At 40.2% G+C, this 23,950-nt stretch overlaps 2 protein-coding genes across 3 annotated transcripts; one reads left to right on the forward strand and one right to left on the reverse strand.

Moving 5' to 3' along the window:
• The first annotated feature begins 5,401 nt into the window (after positions 1 to 5,401).
• trim69 (tripartite motif containing 69) lies at positions 5,402 to 9,419 on the forward strand. Its single transcript, XM_072371349.1, has 6 exons — positions 5,402 to 6,147; positions 6,488 to 6,583; positions 6,760 to 6,993; positions 7,616 to 7,638; positions 7,726 to 7,841; positions 7,949 to 9,419. The coding sequence occupies exons 1-6, from the start codon at positions 5,512 to 5,514 to the stop codon at positions 8,491 to 8,493; spliced, it is 1,650 nt and encodes a 549-aa protein (XP_072227450.1). The 5' UTR covers positions 5,402 to 5,511; the 3' UTR covers positions 8,494 to 9,419.
• Positions 9,420 to 10,084: 665 nt separating this feature from the next.
• LOC140276589 (bone morphogenetic protein 1-like) lies at positions 10,085 to 23,868 on the reverse strand. Of its 2 annotated transcripts, none has more exons than XM_072371345.1 (20): positions 23,745 to 23,868; positions 19,819 to 19,920; positions 19,569 to 19,712; positions 19,357 to 19,474; positions 18,583 to 18,761; positions 18,394 to 18,499; positions 17,366 to 17,490; positions 17,052 to 17,167; positions 16,625 to 16,727; positions 16,415 to 16,531; positions 15,226 to 15,371; positions 14,718 to 14,913; positions 14,504 to 14,629; positions 13,704 to 13,864; positions 13,444 to 13,624; positions 12,737 to 12,862; positions 12,282 to 12,409; positions 11,985 to 12,198; positions 11,538 to 11,788; positions 10,085 to 11,443 (listed from the first exon to the last, which is right to left on the reverse strand). In XM_072371345.1, the coding sequence occupies exons 1-20, from the start codon at positions 23,866 to 23,868 to the stop codon at positions 11,309 to 11,311; spliced, it is 2,898 nt and encodes a 965-aa protein (XP_072227446.1). In that variant the 3' UTR covers positions 10,085 to 11,308. The 2 variants fall into 2 exon arrangements, with proteins under 2 accessions (XP_072227446.1, XP_072227445.1); XM_072371344.1 differs by having other exon boundaries at positions 13,704 to 13,867.
• Positions 23,869 to 23,950: the final 82 nt, after the last annotated feature.

Here is a 23,950-nt window from a genome sequence, read left to right on the forward strand (position 1 = left end):
AGGCATGTTGCTCCATTAGGCATTTGAAATTCTCTAGTTGACCACTCAGAGAACTTTTACAATACAAGCCACATTCATACGTTCATTCCCAGACTCACGCAGCACTTTTTAGTCTACATAGTGTTACAAGTCACATTGGACTATTTCTCCATAACATACATTCACACACCGATAGATGTATCTTGCCCAAGGACACTTCAACATGTGGTGTGGGGAAGCTTGGAATTGGACAACTGGGATCTCATATGGGGAAACCCAGAGTGATGCTTCAGGTCGACACAGTTTGTTTTAGTTTTGCATTCATAAATGTTGAGTTTTTGGCTTCATTTCGGAGTTGTGGAACTGCTGTTATCTAAAATGTTGCGGTGTTTTATGAGATTATGCCATGTTTTCTGTCAGCCGTTGTTGTGCTCTCTTAAACCTCTAACCTCTGAGCCACCGTACAAACAACAGAACACAAAATGTTCACAAAAAGAAGCAGGTGGTCTTTGAGTCCACAGAGCCAAGAAGATGTCATTCGGCAACACGCATTCATTTTGACTTTGAAAATTGAAATGACATCCTTGTGCACAGTACAAGGATCTACCTGTGGTTTCACATTAGCTTGAGAGGTAAATTAATACGAGTGCAGGAAGCTGCCCAAAATATTCACTGACATTGCATCCTTGACTCTTAAAGTGGCCTCTTCTGCAGTCTATTAAAGTCACGAGGCAGCGGGAGACTATGATTCAGGGATTTCTGACTCTGCACAAAAAAGAATAAAAGGAGGCAAGAACACCAACATGATGTTGAATGATGAAGGGAAGGGGAAGGGATTAAATTAAGTTTTTTAATGTTGCAAGTGCTCTTGCTTCTAGTCATAACATGAAAGTTTTCTTACATGAAGAAAAAATGTCCTTCACTGTGTCTGTTTCTGAAATCTAAAAACAAATTGGAGGGATGAAAACAACTGCTGAGACAAGTTTTGTCTAACTTTAGTTCCACTACTATCAGCCAGAGATGCAACTGTGGATAAAATATGCATTCTACTAATACCAGTTTTAGGTCAGTTTCCTTAATATTTTTTCATCATTACACAAACCCAAACTTAAATCATGTCGATATGGGAATTTTCCTGAATTATACATAATTGAAACATCCGTAAGTGTACGCATTCTGTTCAAATGATTACATCTTAATTTGAGATGTTTGGTTTGCTTAGGATGCTTTTCAGAATACAACCTTTGTTGATAATAGTGTCTTTACCACTGTCCTCCACAATCAGAAACCTGGATAAATTCAGTACTTTCACATTGCTTGTCCTTGTGCCTCTTATCCTGCAGGTTTGTCTCACTCCTTTAGATGTTGATGTTATTTTTAGCATCACCAGAGAGCTTCCAGTTTCCTCATTGCTTTTCACATGAAGGTTTAATTGAAGGTGTGTGTTGTTCAGTACAGATGTGCTAACTGTGTGTGTGTGTGTGTGTGAGAGAGAGAGAGAGAGAGAGAGATGGGGAGGATGTCTTTAAAAAGTGTTTCTATCATGTCCTCTCTTTTCTCAAAAATGTTGCATTTTTTTCAGAATTTGCCGCAAACACTCACATGCATGGCTGCACAAACACATATTCGCCTGCCAAACTGTGCCACAAACATCCACTGCTAATCATCCATTTCTGTTGTAAGAAATATGCATATAACAGTTAATGTGCTCTTATCGATATCCACCATATAAACTGTGTTTGCATTTGGTGCAGTTTGGACCACAAAGGTTTCTTGCTGCTTACACTGACAGGTACTCAAAGGTTAAACGCAATAAATCTAAAGAGAAACCTAATTTAAAATCTTTATTTCAACAAAACACAAATTTATGGATTTTTAAATCATTTATGAAAATTCAGTTGTAAAACTGCAAAGGTCATGGTCAAGGCCTGAGGACTCTAAGGCTACGTTCACACTGCAGGTCTTAATGCACAATTCCGATTTACTGCTCAAATCACATTACCTCTTTAAATGTGTCTACGGATTGCTGTGTGAACAGCTCACGCTCCTGAAGTGACCCGCATGCGCAGTTGATCATTGATGACATCACGCCCATAGATCACGCCGCAATGGTGTTTACGGAAGCGACCGTGGCAATGCTAAAAAATAGTGTGTGGTGGTAGCCGGAAAATCTGTGAGGTGACATCACGAAGGAGGAAGAGGAGGAAGAAAATTCAGATGTTAATGATGGCTCTACGCGGAGCAATAACTGCAACATCCGCACAGAGAAGTATTTGGATGCGGCATTGCAGACAGGAGTGGTGGGATCAGGACATGGCTGGTTACATGGAGCAGGAATTCTTCCAGAACTTTAGAATGTGGAGGAATACCTTTCATCACATTTGTCAGCGCCTCTCCCCGAGACTTTCAAGAGGAGACACGTCGTTCAGGAGATCCATCCCCTTGAGAAAGCGAGTGGGAGTGGGGCTATATTGGGTAGCAACGGGGGACGGTTACCGCACCTTGGCCAACCTGTTTGGCATCACAAAGTCCTCTGTTTGTGCTCTTGGAGCTTCTGTTTGTTTTGATTCTGTTCCTGGCTCCCACCTATCCTCACATGTGGCACACTTTATTTTCTTTTTTCAGTTAAATTTATTTGTCATTAATTTACAAAACAGTGCAGCGCGGATCAGAATGACGTCAAAGTCACATTATATGTGACCTGGCTGTTCAGATTGCGGTCGCATTAAAAAAAAATCAGATACGTATCCGATTCAGCATCACATTTAAAAGTGGCCTGATTCTGATTCGAAAATGTCAGATTTAATGCGACTTGTGCTGTTCACACAATGCCAAAATCAAATCGGATATGGGTCACATATGAGCAAAAAATCGGATTCAGGTCACTTGCAACAGCAGTGTGACCGTAGCCTAATATGCTGCAGCCAGCCTTATTGGACAGATCCATTTGCTGCATGGTCATAGGGGTGTTTGGGCTTTATTTTGTGTTTCCTCTGTTTGTTTATGATGTAGCAGCCTGAGTCTGTTTGAATATAGTTCTACTAGGTTGACTTCTTTTATGCTCCTGTTTAACTGGCCTTTTGATTTGCCAACACTTTTCATATCTTTTTGGGTAAATAAAAACACGGTTTTGAACAAAAGCCCCTGTGTCTTTGTTGCCTTACTGCTTGGTCTCTGACAATGTCGTCAATCAATTTCCAGCATTTTGACTCAAATTTGGATGAAAAGCTAAAAGCTCTGCTTTTGATATATGGATTTACTGTATGTGCACCTGAAGGAAACTTTGTGGCTCTATTTGAACTTATTAAAGAAAAAAAGCTTGATGTAATAGAGCAGAACCTCCTCATCAATCCTTGCTGCCCCCTCCTTAATTTGTTTTTACCCCTGAGTCTGACAGGAATCATAAGGTCAAGGTGTTTTAACGATGTAATTAACTCAGCGACCTAATCCCTCCCCTGTGTTCATCATGTTATTCATGGTCATTATAATTAGGAGCCAGTGAAAGTTACAGGTTAATTACACTGTGTGCCATCATTCACTTGCTTCCCTCTAAAGCCTCTTAGCACTTGGAAGAGAGCAGATAAAAGTTTCATATCCTATAGCCCGTCTTCTTTTTCTAGTCATTGCACATCATAACTAATGCAACACACATTCCATTTGCGACCTCGATTTTTGTAGGCTTACTGCTTTCTTTATCATCGACATGAACAGTAGGAAAAATGTCACGTTGGTTCTGAGGTGCAAAACGTAATAAGACTGGAACACAAACAATGTCAAAATGTCAGAAAACATACCAAAAGGACTCAAAACAAAACACCTGCGTAATCCTCTCAGGCTCGCTGGGAGCTGAAGCCTATCCCAGCTGTCATTGGGCGAGAGGTGGGAAAAATGGTGAAAAGGTCACCTGCTCATCCCATGTTCATCTGATGTCTCTGATGTCTCTGTTCTTTCTTGAGCCCTTTCTTGAGCCCTTTCTTGAGCCCTTTCTTGAGCCCTTTCTTGAGCCCTTTCTTGAGCCCTTTCTTGAGTTGTACTCTTAGATCTATATTTTCCTATGTTGATATGTTTAAATAAATATCTGCTAGCTTGTGTTTATTTCTTGTGTCATTGCTGTTTATTTTCTAATTTGACCTTCATAGCTTTTATTACTGTTGTACTCTCACTGTACTACAGAAATTTCTCCCATAGTTGAGCAACGGGCAATAAAACGGTGGGTTTTTGTGGAATTTGGATTTGAGTGAATTATCCGTTGTTTTATTTCAATGTCATTATATTTTTTTTAATTAATAATTTTTTTCAATAACAATGTATATTGTTTATTTTCCTTTTTTTTAATTTAATTTCGAAATATCAGATATTCTTTGTACATACAATTTCTTTATTTGAAAAAAGCTGAATTATAAGCACAAAATTGAAGCTTGTTTAGATAAACTTCACGGTGTCACATGATAAATCCTGCATTTAGTTTTCAGTTTGAACTCCAGATGTCACCATTGTTCACGACATCCTCTTAGCTACGATATGTTCAATCAGAAGATCCAATAGTAAATGATATAAATGAACCATTATCAGACACTGTTTTGTTCTACAAATTTCCCTTCATCCAACACAGAGTTAGTGTTTTTTCAGAGTCTAAATAATTCAAGTGCTGACCTTTTCCTACATGTTCACAACCTGACAGTCTCTCCAGCAAAGTAAAGCCATCAGTCAAAAAGTTTCCACACACAAGAAGAATATCAAAGCACTTAATACTTAGTAATTCATTTTCAAAACTGATGTAATCCAGTGATGGTTTAGCAGTGATGATTATCCTCTCGTAGCATGCTACAAAATACACACTATTTATAAAATAGATACAATCAGAGCTGCATTAATGCTCAAGAAGTGTAAGCTACTGGACAATTGTTTCTGAGGTCCTGAGCAACTTGTTTCAATAATAATGGCCACTCAGGGAAAAGGGAGTTTACAGGACGACTAAATTTTATGTCAGTGGTGGAACATTCTTTCTGCAGAACGTCTTCTCTTTCTGTGTAAATCTGTTAATGATCTTGTTTACACTTGGCTAACTGGGTGAACAGCACCGCCATAAAAAGTAGTAGTTAATCTTTTATCTGTTACTACTCACAGATTTGTTGCTGCTCTTACTGTCTGAAGCACACCAAAGCAAGGACACACATTTCCTCACACAGTCACATTAAACTGACACTTTTCTGCAGCTACTCTACAGCAGATTAAGAGTTTAACGAGGCAGGACTTTCTGTACAGTTCACAAGTCAAACATGCCAAGAAAAGAATATTCATGGTCCGCCTCAGTTTCCTGACTATGTGACGTCTGAGGGGAAAAAGGGGGGCACTGAGATCCCCTTGCTATCTGATGTGGAGGCTGAGGCTACTTCTGAGCCACTCCCTTCATTTCCCCACAGTCAACAGGAAGACTGGAGGCCAAAAAGAGCGGCCACACACTGCAGGAAAGGAAGGACGCAGAGGTCCAGCTGTGTAGTCAGAACAAAGGGAAACAGCAAAGGCAAAGGAATGAGCAAGAATCAGAAAGAAGTGAAGAAAATCCAATCAGTTTATCTGCAGAACTTGGAAAAACTAAACAAAGGGATAAAGCAAGAAAAAAAGAGTTGGAAACCTAAAGAAGGAGACTTTGCAGTGCAAATAGCGATGGAAAAGCTGCGACAGCCTCCCAAAGCTGGACAAGTTGCCAAAAGCTCAGCCAACAGAATCAGCAGAGATCTGACCTGCTCCATCTGTTTGGACCTCTTCAAGCAGCCTGTGTCTTTGCCCTGTGACCACACTTTTTGCCTGGGCTGCATTGAGGGTTACTGGGCAGGGCCCAGGGGCCCTGGGCAGGGGGGCACAGGCTCCTGCCCTCAGTGCAGGAAGGTGTACCCCGGACAGAGCTACAGACCCAACCGTATTGTTGCCAACATAGTGGAGAGTTACTGTCATGGTCTGGAGGAGAGCGGGACAGGAGCCTGCCTGGCAGATGTTGGGGTGACAGAGAGGGTTCCTGCACCGGTCCCCCGCTGCAGCAGACACAGGGAGGAACTGAAGTTGTACTGTGAGGAGGACCAGGAGCTGGTGTGTCTGGTGTGTGGTGTCTCCCAAGAGCACAGAAATCATTCCTTAGTGTGTGTCCAGGAGGCTGAACAGATGTACAGGGTAAATTCAGATTTATTTAAGTGTCTGCAGGAAATGTTTCAGGATTAGCTGGTGATAAAGTTGAAATGATAAATTGGAATCGGTTGAAATAATTTCTGTTAATTTTTCATTATTCTTCACTAATCCAAGTCACAACAGGTATTCAGATTTTGCTTTAAGCACTCCATCACTGTGCATAATCTATAATTTGTCATCTGCTGTAAACTGTGTTTGGCAGCACAGCAGATCATAGACAACGGACAAATATCCGTTATTCGTTCTCCACAACAGCAGATACAAGTAGATGTGTCACTTTATTTGAAGTGAGTCACTGTGTACTAATGTGTTTCTGTGCTGGCAGACATCTTTAAACAGCTCAATGGATTCCTTAAAAGCTGAGCTCAACACTGCTCTGCAGTGTGACAGGGAAGCTGAGGATGAGGTTAAAAAGCTCAAGGTGAGATAAAAAGATCAGGATATGTATTGTAATGCACACACCTCTGATCCATTTAAAGCCCAATACAAAGAGGAAAGGAAACCTCCTCCATTCTCTGATCTCTGCATCAATGTGTTTGATAAGTGTAAAGCTGTTTGTTCCCAGTGTCTCATGTCCATCATCCCCAACCCAACCAGGAGCACACTGCTGATCTGAAGCAGCGCATTGAGGCCCAGTTCAGCGACCTGCACCAGTTCCTGTACCAGGAGGAGAAGCTGCTGCAGGTGAAGCTGAAGACGGAGGAGCGAAGGGAGCTGATCCGCCTGGATGAGCACAAGGCCCTGCTGTGTGTGGAGATCTCTCGTCTGCAGAGGGCCGTCCACGAGATAGAGGACAAACTGAAAGAGCAAGATCCGTTTACTCTTCTTCGGGTAAGTTCAGCTCACACATGAAACAATGCAGTTCATCTGGAAGTTATTAAGAGCATGATGAATCAGCTATGGGGATGATTAAAGCAAAAAACGCTGAGCTATGAATTTTGGAAGCATTTCTTTCTTTCTACTATTTTCATTACAATGAAAACAGAGGAAGCAGAATTCAGAGTGAAAATATTTGTTTTTCCACTCGTAGTAGGACTGCATTTCTGTGGCAACACGGTTATCAGGTTCCATCAATATGTTCATGTCTTCATGGAGGATATTAAAATATTGGTCTTGTCAGTATGTATGTTTTTCATGAAGTTAAACATATGGTTACATCATCACTAATGATTATTCGCCCTTAACAAAAGACTCTTCCTCTTGGTGAGCTCAGACAGGATGAAGGCCAGTAATCTCACTTTCATCTGAAGAGTAAGGAGTTTAGTTCAGGCACTGGGCCATACTCTCTCTGGCTAGGCTGTGGGACTTTCCCCCAGCCACAGGGAGATCCCACAGGGAGGGAATGCATGAGCTCAGATGTTGATGTAATGTGGAAAAAGACTGCTCTTCTTTCAAATACAACAAAACTAATTACGAGTGTCCTTGTCTCTTTTCCTGTTTATTCTCATTCTAGAGCATCAAAGTCTTGCTCCAGAGGTGAGTGTGAGAATGGTCTGACCAGCGTATCCTTGAATGGCTCCGTTTTTGTTCTCTCTCATTTTTGGTCTGTGTTTTTGTTGGCAGGCCTTCGCTGAAGTTCGAGAAACCTGTGTTTACACCACCCAGTCTGTGTGAGGGTCGCTTTGCAGGGCCTCTGCAGTACAGAGTATGGAAATCCATGAAGGGAAGCATTTATCCAGGTACTTGATTTTAATGCTTTGGTTCCAAAATTACTTGAACTGCACAGACACGAACATATATTTAGTAAACATGAACATGTTTTATCAAAGAATCTCCCTCTTTTCAGTTCCTGCAGCCATTACATTTAACTCCAGTACAGCCAACCCTTGGCTCAGCCTGACCTCCTCCCTTACCTGTGTCCGCTACCAGACCTTTAACCACACTGTACAGGACAACCCCAACAGGTTCAACGCTGCCCTGTCATTGCTTGGTAGTCAGGGCTTCACTCATGGCCGCCACTACTGGGAGATTGAAGTCTACAGCAGCACAGTCTGGACTGTGGGGGTGGCCCGGGAGTCAGTGCCCAGAAAGGGAGTGATCAAAGCCCTCCCAGCAAACGGCTTCTGGACTCTCTCCCTCTCTTATGGGATTCAGTACATGGCCGGTACTTCCCCTCCAACCGTTCTGTCTCTGGAGGAGCAGCTGGCCAGAATTGGTGTGTATCTGGACTACAAGAGGGGTCTGGTGTCCTTTTACAATGCAGAGAGCATGACACACCTCTACACCTTCAGGGAGACATTCACAGAGACTCTATACCCTTACTTCAACCTGGGCTTCCTGGATAAAGTGCACGAAAATGAACCTCTCAAAGTTTTCCTACCAAAGATATAAAGATCACAAAGGGAGGAATGAAAGTCAATAGTTACCAAACAAACTTGAAATTACAAAAAAAATAGAAAATAGAAAAAGAGAGAAGAAGAAAACTATAATTTCTATTGTACAGACAGCAGATTTGTATATGTCTAAAGCACAATGTATAGTAGATTTATGCATCCAATCTGTCATCATCATGTGTCATAGTTAACACATAATTGAGTTTGTATATTGCATCTGCTGAAGCTGTGCTTCAGTGAAGCATGCGTGGTCACCCGACTGTGATGAAATTAAGGAGCCCATATTATCAACATTTACAGGTTCATAATCAGATTTTGATGGTCTACTGAAAGTGGTTCTGCTCTGATTGGTCAGCTTGATGGTAAATATGACAGACTATGAGGCATCGGCTCATTCTTTGTTAGAGGCATGCCACACTATCTATGAAGCACAAATCATGTAAAAGTGTCTTGTGCTGATGCAGAAGTAAATGAAGAGAAGTCTGGACTACAAATAAGGCATCTCAGACAGGAGCAGCCACTTCTTTGGGAGAGACCACCACTAATGTGACGTATAGAATGATTTGATATGGCCATCATGCTTTGTTTGTAGATGTTTTGATAATCTAATGATGTGGTCCATCCAAAGACCACGGAGGATATATAATTTTGTTTTCTGAGTGTAAAAGAAACTCAGGTTTAATTGTCTTTTCATGAGAATGAATTGTTAGTTTTAAAATCGTTGTACTTCTTATGATAGAGGAATTTACAATCATGTTCATTCAAGTTGATTCAAAACCTGATGTATGTATGGCATTCATTATTGTGTAGAAATACAATATAAATAGTCATCATTTTACATATTCAGGATTTTTCTGGATTTTCCAGTTATTGCAACACATTTATAAAAATGTCTGTAACATTGACAAGGAAAATTGTTTTCTTTCAACCACCAGGAGCACCGTCACCCCAGCACGTCCAGCTTACTCCCACCGCCCAAAAACATGTATGTTAGGTTCTAAATTGGTGGTTCTAAATTGACTCGGAGTGAGTGTGAGAATGAATGGTTGTTTGTCAATCCTGTGATGGACTGGCAATCTGTCCAGGGAAGTACTCGCCCAATGACAGCTGGGATAGGCTCCAGCAGCACCGCAACCCTGAGTTGGATTAAGCGGGTATAGAAAATGGATTGATAGTACAGCTGGGTAGGTTAAGAAACATGATCTGTTGAACCTGTAACCACAACCAGAAGGTATCATGGGCCTAATCCCAAGTTACTGTTTCTTTTCACCTTTTCTAATTACCATCTTTTCTATGCAAATCAAAAACAGCAATGGGAACTCAACCAGTGAGTGTGCAGTTTGAGATTTGGCCATGGTTTACTGTTACAGCCTATGAGATCATTTCTACATACACAATTTGCAGTGAAAATATTAACATAAATGAACGTAGTGCTAATGCTATTCATTATCAAGCTGTGAATTTAAAAAAAACAATAAAATAACTATTGGTATAGCATTTATTTGTCTTCATATTGGATTACTTTGTGCCAGAAGTGTCCATATTTAGATGAGAGAATGGAGCTGAAGAGTAATCCTTGAAACCTGGTCTAATATTGATTTGCTTATTAGATTATCTTTAGAAAGATCACCAGCACGCTGATCAGAGGGAGTGACTCAAGCTAAAAACGTCTCAATGACTCGTGGGAGAAAGAGGCCCTTCCTCTGTGGCTTTATATATCTCAGATCCTGTGACAAGGGGTCCAACTGTTCAATAAATATTCTACAAAAGGTGCTTTAGACATTTTTAGTCTAATGCAATATCATAACATTTTCACACAAACGTTATGTCATATATATTGTATTAGAGATAACAAAGAATATGACTTTTTTTTAATTAAGGTTAGAAATTTAAAGGGAAGGAAAAAACATTTTTAAAGCAGTTATTGTGTTGTTGCAGGCTGCTCACACTCATTCTACTGTTCTCATAATTATCCACCTGAATCACAGTTAGTATGGAGGCATAAAAAATAACCAAGCGTCGCTATGAAAGTTGTGGTTGCAAGGTCTTGTGGGATGAAACAATCTTCTTCCTTTCATAAAGGATGGGCCTGTGTATCCTATGCTAAAGGAGATCTTAAAGGAATCGTTGGAGCTACTTTCCTTAGATAAAAGAAGAACAAGCACTGCTCTTATCATGGCTGCTGCTCAATTGCTGCTACGTCACTTCACATAGTTGGGAAGGCTCCTGAAAAGAATAGACTACTCAACCGGACCAGTATGTCCAAACAATAGATGGTGTTACCTCACCGCACGTAAACTCAAAATAAATCCAAGACAAACCAAAACCAAATCAGTAACACTGTACAATAACGGACCGTTTATGAGTCAAGGAACAACAAGCTTTTGTGCAAGTTGTCCATAATTATCTGTGTATTTCTCAGTTGATACATCAAACTGCATGACATTCATTAGAAGTGATCCATCTTTCAGCTTCTGATGGCACCAAAAAAATATGATTAAAAATCACAGCAAACTATAACTCAATATATACATTTTATATCTTAACACAGTACTTACTTGCAATCAGCTCATTACAGGTGGTGTGACTGAATCTACTTGAATAATTCACACTACTTTGTTTAACAAATACAGTTATGTGCGAGGACAAGTAAAGTTGGGATTTCTCTGCATGGTTTTACTCTGTCTGACAAATGTAAATGTAAAGTATGTGGGTTGGCATTTGTGGTGTCAACCCATGCATTTATTCCTCGCCTGGAAATGGGTGTGACTAACCATATGTAAGAACTTGAGTCTCCGTTTAAGTTTAGAGAGTCACTTGCTTGTGTGTAATGTGTCCTGAAACTTTGTGCTTGTGTAGCGTGCATGAAAGCCTTTTTTACTGATGCTGTCATCTGAGTGAAATTTTAAAACAATGGCGTCTCCAGCTGAGTAGACCTCCTCTGGAGCCTGAAGGAAAAGAGACAGACAAACAGAAAGGCAGTTTTCAGTATCATTTTAAGAAAAGTTTACTGCACACTATCCACAGTTTTAAAAGTCCTACCCCAGATCCACAGTATCGTCCCAGTCTTGGAGACTTGATGTCAGAGCCGTCGTATAACTCCACGTAATCATAGCCACAGTCTGCCTCCTCCTCGATCTCAAACACTTGAAAGATCATTTCCACTCCGTAACCCTTCTCAGCAGTGACCACCCACAGGCAGTCGGAGCCTCCAGGGTAGTTGTTATCTCCAAACTGTGCATGTGAGTAAAGATCTTTTGTCTTGACCTCAGCTTTAAGGCTTCCTCCACATTCTGGGAATTCACAACCACAAAATTAGAGGGTCAAAAGGAGGAGCTCATAAAAGTAAGAAAAGAATGCAGCTTTATACGAACAACAGAAAACAAAATGACACATTTTGGGGATTTTATACTTTCTACAATATGCCATTTTGCTCCTATTTTGGGCTTCCTCTGAGTGCATCAGTAGCTTTATGGTTTCTTTGCCCACCTGCTCTGTACGAGGCCTCAAACCCTCTTTTCTGCACCGAGTTGTCGGAGAAAAAGCGCAGGAAGATTCTGTTGCCACTGGAGATGACTGGAGATGGCTTCTTGGTGCCACAAAAGCGCCCCAGGGTTGGAGCACGAACATTTCTCCCATCAAAGATCTCCAGGTGGTCATAAGCGCACTCCAGATGAGCTTCCATGTCAACCTCATTAAAAACCTGTAAGTTATTTAGAGTGTAGTTAAAATATATATGTATCCTGTCAAAAGGTTATGCAGCTTTTAGTCTGGGTCATGACATACGAGTTTGATTCGATGGCCTGGGGTCGTGGACAGAGACCAGGTGCATGCCTTCTTACTGGGATATTTGTCAGGCCAGTTGGGGCTGCTGATTGTGCCGGACACACTGTTTACAACATGATCACAGCCAGCTGAAAAAAAACCCCAACATGTCAGGGGAAAAGGATGACATCACATGATTTCTTCCATTTCAGAAATAGTTTTCATCTGGGAGAATTTCCCGTGAATAGACATCCATTGAAAATCAGGAAAAACTAAAGCAAAATCAAAGCTTTCTACTTGCAAAATTACCTTCACACAAAGGTTTTTTTTTAGTTGGGTATAGTTCCTTCTTTGTCAGTACACACACAACAACTTTAGAAACTAGTAGTGTCAAAGGGTATCTGAATGTTTAATCTAAAGGGAGAGTTGACTCTCTAAATCCCAGAAGTGAGTGGGCAGCAGTGGACATACTGTACCTTCCTTGCAGTCGTGTTTATTGTCATGCAGCATGAAGCCACTGCGACATTGACAGCTGTAGCTCCCGAAGGTGTTTACACATTCATGATGGCAGCCTCCATTAGCTTTGGAGCACTCGTCTATATCTGTGGAGGTGTTCGATGGGCTTTAGTTTAACTTGTCTTGCGCGTGGAAAAATACGTCACAACATGACTTATTGAGTTACATTCCAAGCCCAGATTCACATTATTGTTAAAAGGTGTCATATATATTCAGGTGAGAAAAATCACAACTTATAACTTCTGATATGAGTGCAACAAAAAGAAGATTAATCAATGAATTGGTTATGGGTATTTCTAAATGAAAGAACACAAATCTGTTAGAACTTGACTGTTTAAGAAACAATGTTATTTCAGAAGTTCGATGTATAGTTGCTATTGAATATTTATAATAAAATATACACGATGATACTGATAGTTTAAGAACAATGACTGAAGAATCAGGAATACACTTTTGAATTACAATGATTTGAAAAAAGACAGAGGAAAACATTGTCAGATGTTAATGAACTAAATGTTTATCACTGCAGAAATCTTTAATTAATGTTGTCCATCTTCTCGTAGCAGAAGCTGAAAACAGCTGCATGCTGTTATTCTGCTATGATGTTTCACACTGTGTAAGTTCTGCATGTTTACACCGACTCCTCCTAAACTAATCAATCACTTACCAGAGAAGAAGTGAGCCTTGAAGCCCCTCTTAGACACTGTGTTGTCCGACTTAAACTCAATCCTCATGTTGTTGTGAAGGGAGGTGATGACATCAGGTTTCTCAGCCCCACAGAACTTCCCATGAAGCTTTGAATCAGAGCTCAACCCACTGCGCACCTCCACATAGTCATATTTGCACACCTGACGTGAAACACAAAAACACATCCTATTAGTAAGGACAGAACACAGTCACATAACTAACAGACCACGTAAAACTTACGTCGTTGCCTTCGGTTTCAAACCCGTCAAACACCAGGGTGATGCGATACTGAATGGGAGCCACCAGCTGCCACACGCAGTTCTTGTTGTGTGGGTATTCTTTAGGCCAGCCGGGGGTGGTGAGGGAGCCGTTCAGACTGGTGATAAAGCCGCCACAGGCAGCTGCTGGTAGGTGAAAAAGGTGAATGTTGTTTAAGTTGGAAAAGTCACACCTGATTAAATTCTTCTCAATTATCTGTTAACCTTTCAGAGTGAGAAAAGACAAACATGTTTTAGACGTTCGTTCTCAAAATAATGTCAGAAATCAAAGAAATATATTTAAAAAACTAAATAAATGTGTAATATATGACATTAAAATGTCATATATTACATATATACATTAAAAATGCAGATCACAAAATTCTACTATGGAATAAACAAAATTTAAAAAAAAAAAAGTTGACGCTTCTGTTGTGGCAGAGATGTTGGAGAAGTAGAGCACTGCCCTCTTGTGGTCAAATTAAGGCATTCCTGGTAATCTTTTAACTAAGTAAGGGATACTCAACGTCTCTCTCAAAATGTTTTTAGACTGATAAGGAAGATATAGATTCTGTGAGTAACTTTAAATTTCAATAAATTTTTGTTTTTTGGTCATATTTTTGTTTACCTAAATGTCAACAGGATGAAGCAGAACTGTGATGGCCTAAAAAAAAAAAAGGGGCATAGAATACATTATATGCTGTGATGAAAAGAGTACACTGCATGAGTGTGGCGGCAGGCTGCAGACACTGCCATGTTGATATGGGCATACTCTACACTCACTCTCACAGCTGCGTCTGTCAGCTGCCAGCTCATATCCAGGGTCGCAGGCGCATCTGTAGCTGCCCAGCGTGTTCAGACAACGCTGCTCGCAGTGCCCGTTGTCAGGTCTAGAACACTCATCCATCTCTAACCAAAGAAAGCTCTTTATTTTCCTTGCCAAACAAATTGAATCACTCTGTCCTTCTCATTGCTGTCACTGAAATGACTTTCTTACCTTTAAAAAAGCTGGCTGCAAACCCAGCTTTGTTGACCGATCCATCAGATACAAACTTGAGCCAGAGCTGGTTGGAGCTGCTTTTGATGTCATCCGGTTTATCGTAGCCACAGAAACGGCCGAGCAGTGGACTGCTCTCTGAACTGCCGTCCCTCACTTCCACGAAGTCATAGGCACAGCTGTCATGTCTCTCAATCTGCAGTCATAGAGTGGAAAATTATGACAACTAACAGAGAGTGAGTACAACAGTAGATGTTGTAGTCTGACATGCTCAGTCTGTTATGCTTTATTCAGCCTCCTCTGGCCTTTTACTACTCTTTTAGAGGGTCATTGACATTGAACAGTGATTTTAGTGCCTGTTTGCAGCAACCAAAGATGTGAAATAGAGCAAGACAAAACATTCTGCACGTCTTTTTTACAACACTTCAGTCAAATGCAGTAGCAAGCTTTAAAACCACATTCCACTATTTCTATTAACCTCACCATAACATAAAACATTTTACTTTACCTCAAATGATTGAAAGGAGATGCCTACATCAAAGCCCTCTGCTACTGTGATCTTCCACACACACATTTTGCTGGACTGGTAGTCATCAGGATAATTGGGGGACTGGATCTGGCCGCTGTCCCGTTTCACCTCTCCCCCACACATGGCTGCACAGGGGGTGAAAAGTGATATTAATGGCAATTTGGTTCATTTAGACTTTTCAACAACACTGTTTCAAAAAAGGATCTCATGCTGTGTGTTAAATATATATTTAAACAGAAAGCAAAGATTTGAAAATAATTTATCAACAAAATTCTTACTTTAAAAAAAGAGAAAAGGGACTCCTTTGTTGTATTTGTAGTTTCACAGTACACCAAATCTTTCTAGTAGATGACAGGTCTGGACTCCTTACAGGCTAGTTCAGCACCCAGGCTCATTTATTGTGGTTTAGTGTTAATCTGGATGGCAGCACTTTTTGCTCTAAAACCTCTGATTACTGGTCTGTAAGAATCAAGCAAGTTTTACATTCCTTAATTAACCAGTCTCATCTTTTACAAAAATGTGTTGCATGCGTCCACTTCAAAATAAGTATATCCATCCATCTTCTATACCCGCTTAATCCATTGGTCGGGTCATGGGGGGGTTTGGAGCCTATCCCAGCGGTCATTAGGCAAGAGGCGAGGTACACCCTGGACAGATTGCCAGTCCATCACAGGGCCACACAGAGACAAACAGCCACACACACTCACTTCTAAGGACAATTTTAGAGACACCAATTAACCTGACATGTATGTTTTTGGACAGTGGGAGGAAGCTGGAGTACCTGGAATAGAACCCACGCATACATGGGGAGAACATGCAAACTCCACACAGAAAGGCCCCAGCTGGACTTGAACCTGGAACCCTCTTGCTATTAGGTGATGGTGCTACCACCAGCTCAAAATAAGTATACATATGTATTTAAAAAAAAAAAACTTGAATTACTCAATTTCAACATTTGATATTGTGTTTTGTACTATTTGATATTCAGTAGAGTTTAAGTGATTTTCCAATCACTGCGCTCTCTCATTTTTTCTTACACAATCTTACACAGAATCCTTTCAAAGTTTCTTTTTGTAAAGTGATTTGTAAAGTGGTTTAAAGTATAAAATAAAGATGAAAATGCAGCGAACACAGAGTGCGCATTAATATCATGTAGTCAGTGTTGTACCTTCGTAATTAGCGGAAAAGCCTTTGCCCACCCAACTGCTGCTGCTTCTGAATTCAATCCAGAGTTGACTGTCAGTTGAAATAATTGGATCTGGAAGTGTGTCCCCACAAAAACGGCCTGCCGAGGAACATCACAAGATGAAAACATTCCCTGTCAGTGTTTACTTCACGGTGCAAACTGCTGAGTATATAACATTAGTATAAAATGGACCTTTCAGAAGAGCTTTTCTCCAGAATCCGTCTCGGACCTCCACGTGGTCGTACCAGCACAAATTACTCCTGAAGAGGTCCATGGAGGTGAAATTAAGGATGATCTGATATGCAGAAAAGATAAAGTGGAGGGTATCAGGGTCGTAACAAGATTTGTAAGATTCACAAGAGTTTTGTTGACAGCAACACAGTTAATTCTTTGGAAATATTTGCGAATGACTCAATCACACTAATGGCTTTTTCAGCCCCACATCTGCACATTATTTGTCCTTGTACATGTAATTAAATGCAACAAAATATCTGGACTGGACTGTGTATATAATGCTAATTTCATGTTTTCTTTTTGTTGTTTATTTATAGAAAATATACGCAAGAAGGGACTGACTTTCATAAATTTGATTCACTGCCCCGGTTTGATATTTTGTCACCTTTTCTCCAGGGGTGACAGAAATCCTCCAAACACAATGAGAATATGCTGAATAACCGTAGGGGAAACCAGGAGAAGAGAAGTTTCCAGTGCTCTCCTGCAGGCTGTCCCCACACCCTGTCACAGAATCACACACCAAAACATCAGCAGGGCTGAAACAGATGGCAGAAATTAAACTCTTGTGAAGAAAAGCTCTTTTGAACAGTTTTTGAACATTTGTTTTGATGGGATGTTTATGCACATTTAAAAAGTCGAGACGAGAGTACTGAAAAAATCTTATTTGGATAATTTGATGTTATCCTTTGTACGTCTTACTTGCACACTTGTAGAGTTTGCGGGCTTGTGCAATGTCCCCCTTGCTAAGCCTTGTCCTCTGTCCAATAGATGGTCTGGCTCCGTTGACATCATAACGGGGCAAGATTGTGTCTAAGAAGATGCTTCTGTTCAGAAAACCCAAAGAACCTAATAGTCAAAAGTCAACTACACAAAAAGCCTGATGAGAAATAATGTCCTATAATTTCTAACTATACATGTACATAAGAATCAGATTTTGACATGAAAAGACTGATAGGAGGGTTAGGGTTAGGAAGATTTTTTTCCAGAAAATACCTCCTGTTCAACTCTTTGATACTTATATTGATTGTGATAATCTCTCACTGGGTTCAAAGCTCCCACACTCGCGCAGTTCCCATGGTGATGAACCCATGAATGACTGGCATGTGCAAACAGAGCGCTCTGAATGGGGCCTTTCGCCGGTGCCAGCCGGCTCAGTGGAGCCTGCTCCTGAATGCCAGAGAAAAAGGCCACTCTAGCCCAAATTGTTTAACAAAGCCTGAACTGCCAGGCCTTTATTTAGCTTGGCTCAGCTCCATGACCCAGACATGTGAAGCACTTATGGGGGTAAAAAACCAAAGCACAGAGAAAAGTAAGGGGGCAACAACATGCACGAGACAGAAATAGAAAGGACGAGGGTGAAATCATTTCTGTAACAATAAAAGATCAAATCCCTGCAAGCTTCCAATGAAGGAATGCTGAATAAAGGGACAAAGACCATGACAGAACCTCATGCCTCATTAAATACTGTATAGATAACCAGTTTTTTCCCTGATGCAGGTTGTCAGAAGCAAAGTAAGTTTGAGGTAGGCTCCAGAAAACAGAGTGAACCACCATTTACTAATAGGTGCCACAGTGGAGCTGTGTAATTGCTTGTTATTGTGCTGAAAAGACAGTGTGCATGCTCAGAAAACCCAAAGCCTGATAACAACAGTGACAAAAACCTTCACACAATGCTAACTTTAGGGGGATACAAAACTGTGAAGCACAAGAAAGCATCATATGCCAACCTGGAAAATGTGTTCCTTGCATAATGCATGATGCTGCCAAAGTCGTACATCTCTCCCAGAGAGTCAACCTCGTCCGGTTCCATCTTCAGAAAGTTATACTCCTGTCCTTTTGGTGTACAGTGGAGAAACATCTAGAGTATCACTTAACAAACGGATGTATTCACATAGACGCACCTGCAGAAACAGTACCTGGTTGGATGTTGTCTCTGACGATGCTTACATGGTCATCACGGTCTGGTCGTGTGTGTTCGTGCCAGAAGCCGATCACGTGCCCGAGTTCATGAACCACAATGCCGAACTTATCACAGTTCTTCCCAATCGAGATGGCCTGAGGACCTCCACCTCTCCTCCCCACATAGGAGCAACACCTGCGGGGTAGCAACATGTTCACAAACATATCCTTTTTTTGATTTTTTACTTTGCATTATGGTCAAACATCTCCACTTTGGTCTTGTCCGTTGAAAGGACATTGTTCCAGAAGTTTTGTAGTTTGTTCAGACGCTACTTTTCAAACCTAAACTGTGCTGCCATGTTCTTTTTAGAGGGAAGAGGCTTTCTTTTTGTGATTGTACTGAACTTCACTATTTAACATGCAAACTGAGATTTGGGTTTTTGCAGTTTCTCTGGGCTTTACACAGCCTGGCTTTGGGGTGGACTTTCAGGGACCTCCACACCAGGGAAGATGTTCGTCTTGAATATTCACCACTTGTGAATAATCATTCTCACTGCAGAATGATGGACTCACAACTGTTTGGAAAGAGTCTTAAAACCCTTCCCCGATCGTTGGACAACAACGGTCGCTTCTCCAACATAAGTAATCCAACATATTCAAAACATACAAAAGCAGTGGTTTTGGCCCTTAATCTTAGTTGAAAAGATGGCATTTCTCTGACCTATGAGTTCTTTTAAGAATATATGAATTTTTAAACTTTGTTGAAAGTGGTAAATGTGCTCTTGACTCACCCACAAGGCCTATAAGTGAAAACAATGTAGCTCTCTTCAGTTGTCCTCTCTATGAATGTCACGCAAGTGTGTTTCTCCCAGTGACGCATTGCTTGACGGAAAATGGCTCGCTGACTGCCTGAGTAGAAACGTTGAATTAGAGTTTGATGATTTTAGGTTTTCTAAGCTGAATCTCTTCAAAAATCAGTTGGAAGACTTCTTTCAAAACTCACCACTGAAATTCCCGCTGATCACATACGGGATGATGCCGTCCGGCCACACTCGTTCAGGCCTGGAGGTGGCTGCTCTTCTTTGGCGATGCAGACTCTGATTATCTGCAGGTGTCTTGATGTCTTCATTGGAAGTGGAACTGTTAGCTGAAAAGTGCAGGTAAGAAATTCAATCCATAATCTTTCAAGTGAACGTACTCGGTTAGAATTCCTGTATTCATAGATCAGTAAGCTTTTGTTTCTGCTTCGACACCTGAGTTTGTGCGGTCTGTGTTTTGTGCTTCATCATTGCTGTGGGACTTTTTGAATATGCGAAGGTCTTCTTCATCCAGAGCAATGTCTCCCAGAAAGGCAGCTGTGCAGACAGTTGAACACACAGGCAAGCAGCAGTTATACTAAAATGAATGACATTTTATTACATCCCTTTTTTTAAATGAAGACTAACAACCACAATATCCAAAGACTAAATATATGATGCCGGAAAACATTTGTTGAATGATTTCCACAAGACTAGTGCATACTACTGTATATGCATCCAATCAGAATAGGCTTTAGTGTGTTTGCAGCCTACATAGTAAATGATCTCACTGTATTAGAATAAATAAACGAACATCAAGTCTTTATCATAATTTGAACAGTACGGAACTATTGTTGTATTTTGGATCCCAGTTTCTTACAGTAAGATTACCAACATCTTTTTACAAAGGGTTATAAATTCTGCTTCTTTCTCTTTTTTTTTTCCAGCGGGCCTGTTTTCAGGCAGGTTGTTTGAAGTTTATTTTTTAGCGTTGTTTTCATTCTGAACTTCATTAACCAGCAATGTTTCTCGCCAGTACATTTGAGACAGATGGTAACTCTTATTCACTAATCTGAGGACAATCAAAGAATCTGGTATATGTCTTGTGCATTCCTTGCTAAGTCTGTCATTGGAACAGCATGACATGAAAGAACCATGAATGTAAGTGTGTAGCAAATACGTGACTTCTATACAGAATTCTTATCTGTTCATTTATAACCTTGAATATTGCCTGCACGCTTAAATTGAAACCGACTGTACTGCTATTATCGATTAAAGATGTTAACTGAATACATCACAGGACCGTGACCATCCTGTGCTGAGCTGCATCTTGAGAACTGCTGAATAGCAACTTTATCACAAAGAACAGATCAGATGAGTCTGTAAACAGAGACTTTATAAATGGCCTCTGGACGACTATAACACTGTTGAAGTGCCCTGATCAGTAAGAACGCTGTGATATTTTCACACGTATCTTAAATTTACACATAATCATAATTTGAAAGGTATTAGAATATTAATGTTAACTGGAAAGGGTTTGTTCTTTATTCATATAGAGATTGCAGAGTTAAACCTTAGAGCTTACTTTTTATTTTTGCTGAAATTTCCTCTCTTGAATGGTTGGACATTGACGCCTGTTCCCATTTCTTAGTGTTACCCTCATGTGTTCATTTTAAATGTCCCCTTGAAAGTAAGTTATTTTGTACTAAAAGGGGCAAACCTTTAGAAGCCAATACATCATCAGTTGTCGCTGATTGCTTTTACATGCAGAGATGCAACACAAACATGAACTATTAAGATCTCTCATAACTTCTTACACCAAAATTAGGATGTAGATATGTTTTTTTAAGCTTTTTAATCCCTTCGTATTGCCAATGGCCGGATGTTTACCTTGAGTGTGCAGAAGCCTATCTGTAGAGCCCTATCACTTTGGCCTAAACCTTTATCCCAAACAGCATCGGGACATCCTTACCCATGGCATAACTGTGTAAAATGGACAGAAAGGGCTAAGTGGTTGGGGGCAAGAGGTGGGACTGGATTGGGCCTTTGACTTGCAAAGATAGATATGTTGCACATATCTGACAACATGATAATAATGTTAACCTCTTACTTTTTTTTCTTTCTACAGTGACATAAACTGCCAAGTGCGGATGTCCATGCAAATATGCACAATGATTTTGTCACAAAAACTTAGTAAACATCAACAATCCTCTTTCAAACTTCACTTCTGCATCATACAACACACAGATTTTTATGATAATTATCCAAGATTATTTGTCACTGATCACTGCCTTGCATTGTTGCTGTTTCAAACAAGCGCTGCATTACTGCAGAAGTCCTTGCAGCACAGAAAGTTTAAGGTGCAGATAAGCAGCAATTTAGCTACTAAATGGCCTCTGAATATCACTGTATACCGTAACAACAAGCGCTGATGGTTGTTGTAAAACAATTTGAATTTGTGTGAATTTCCCCACCGTGGGACTAGTAAAGGTTTATCTTATTTCAGAAGCAGGAATGATTGTCTGTGACAGAATACTGAATGGTTGGAAAACCCTTAATTTCTCAATAAGATACCATTCAAGAATTTAGAATCTTTTGTTTGTCAGATTTATAGCGAAATAGAGTGAAAAATTACGTGAAATAGAGAGGGGAAATAAAACATACATTCAAGCTTAAAAACAAAGCTTCCAAAACTTCAAGTTGACACAAATGCACACACATTAGATCCATGCTTTCCCTCTCTAAGGGATTAACATTTGGCCTCAAATTTAACCACCATACTATAAAAGCAGAGCAATTTGCCAGAGTCAGTTCCTTTAAGTACCGCCTTCAGCGATGTGATGGAACAACCTTTAAGAGTACAAATGAGAGGACGGAGCGGGCCCTATGTCAGCCTTTGAAGTCAACTCACTCATGCAAAGGGTGACTGTAAATGACTGTCACCCCTGCAGTGTGTACTCCATGCCCTGCGGCCAGAGGGATTTCTCTAGCCAAGGACTGTGCTGGCATGGCCTCAGTGACCTCCAGTCTCCAGGCAACTGCCTCAGAGTGGAGGAGTGGTGTGTTTTGAAAGTTCCCAAAGTCACAAGAGAAAAAGGAAACCCAACCTGCAGGAGGCCCCTGATTACGAAAGTAAATTGTTTGCCATGTCAGATGATGGAAAAGAAGACATATTCATATTAACCTGTTAAGGGTTTGGTACAAAGGCTTGATTAATCTAATCTAATAGACTCAACTGCATGCTAATGAATTTATGTTTACAATAACTCTTAATTGATGATGCATGATTTAAAAATGTATCCATGTCTTTTCTGCAAATCTTTTACAAACACAACATGAGTAATTTCCTGTTTCTATTTCAAAGCAGATCAAGTCACCCCCCTCGAGTGAAATTAGCTTTAAACATGCATAAAGCCATACATGGCAAAGCAAATATACTCTACTAATGTGTAATAGCTAAACCCAATAGTAAGAGTAGATTATCTAAACTCAGTCATTTCAACTAAAACCAAAGAAAACAACAGCATGCCTCTTGATGCAAATACTAGAATAACAAGGTATTACTTGATTAAATAAACCCTTCTGTCTCTTAATGGTAATTGTAATGGTATTTAGCAGCATATGCTTTTGTACTTTTGCACTTGACCATGTGTTGCCACTTCACAAGTCAGCTGAGTTTGGCTGAATAAGCATGATTCACAGCTACAGTATAACTGCTTTACTTTAAACTAAACTAAAGAAGAAAACTGTATGTGGTCCAACATCCTTTTTAAAATGTGGTAAGAGTAGAAACTCATAGAAGCGTCTCCTGATTTTACAGTTTCACCCAGCACAGGTGCTCCGTGAAGTGCATCACATAATCTATATATGGAGAATAGATCTACTTCACCTTAGTTCAATTCAAATATTTTCTTTTTTCCCCAGCAATAATCTAAAGGTAACATTCACAGCGTAGGAGCGTGTTCCTTTACATATTTATATTTTTCTGTCAAGATACTAGGATAATGACGTCAACTTTTATACTACTTTACATGTTTTTTTTTCACTCCAAATTTTAGAGGTGAATATTGTATATTTATTTGATAGATTTCTCAAGGATCTACATTTTCTATAAGCGACAAAATATAGGTTGTAATGTAAGCTTTATATAGAATGCTGCTTGTATATAAAATTTGCATTGTACTACTTCAACCTTAACGAGGTATTTAAATTTACATTTAATCCTGGACTTCCTTCGGTCTCAACATCTGAGCTAAATTAGAATTTTAATTCGCCGTTATCTTATCGATCTATCAGTCAGTGATCAGGACTTTTCTTATTGGATCAAAACAGATCAATCGTATACCCAAAGCAAATGAATAGGATGTAAAAACGCACGGTACCAGCTTTACAGGGATCCTTGTAATCGATTGCATCCTCAAGGTGAGTATCGGTAGTGTCCCAATCAGCCGCCAGAGAAACGCTCAGACAGCACAGCAGGAACCAGTTTGTGACAGCGACGTCCATTACTTCTGATCAAATATCTGAAGGGGGAAACTGATGAGCGCTGGAACGCTAATTGTTGGAAGAATCAAACGCGTCAAAGGAG

This window comes from Leuresthes tenuis, unplaced genomic scaffold (assembly GCF_036924035.1).
Source record: "Leuresthes tenuis unplaced genomic scaffold, fLeuTen1.0.hap1 SCAF_19, whole genome shotgun sequence".
Taxonomy (NCBI): Eukaryota; Metazoa; Chordata; class Actinopteri; order Atheriniformes; family Atherinopsidae; genus Leuresthes; species Leuresthes tenuis.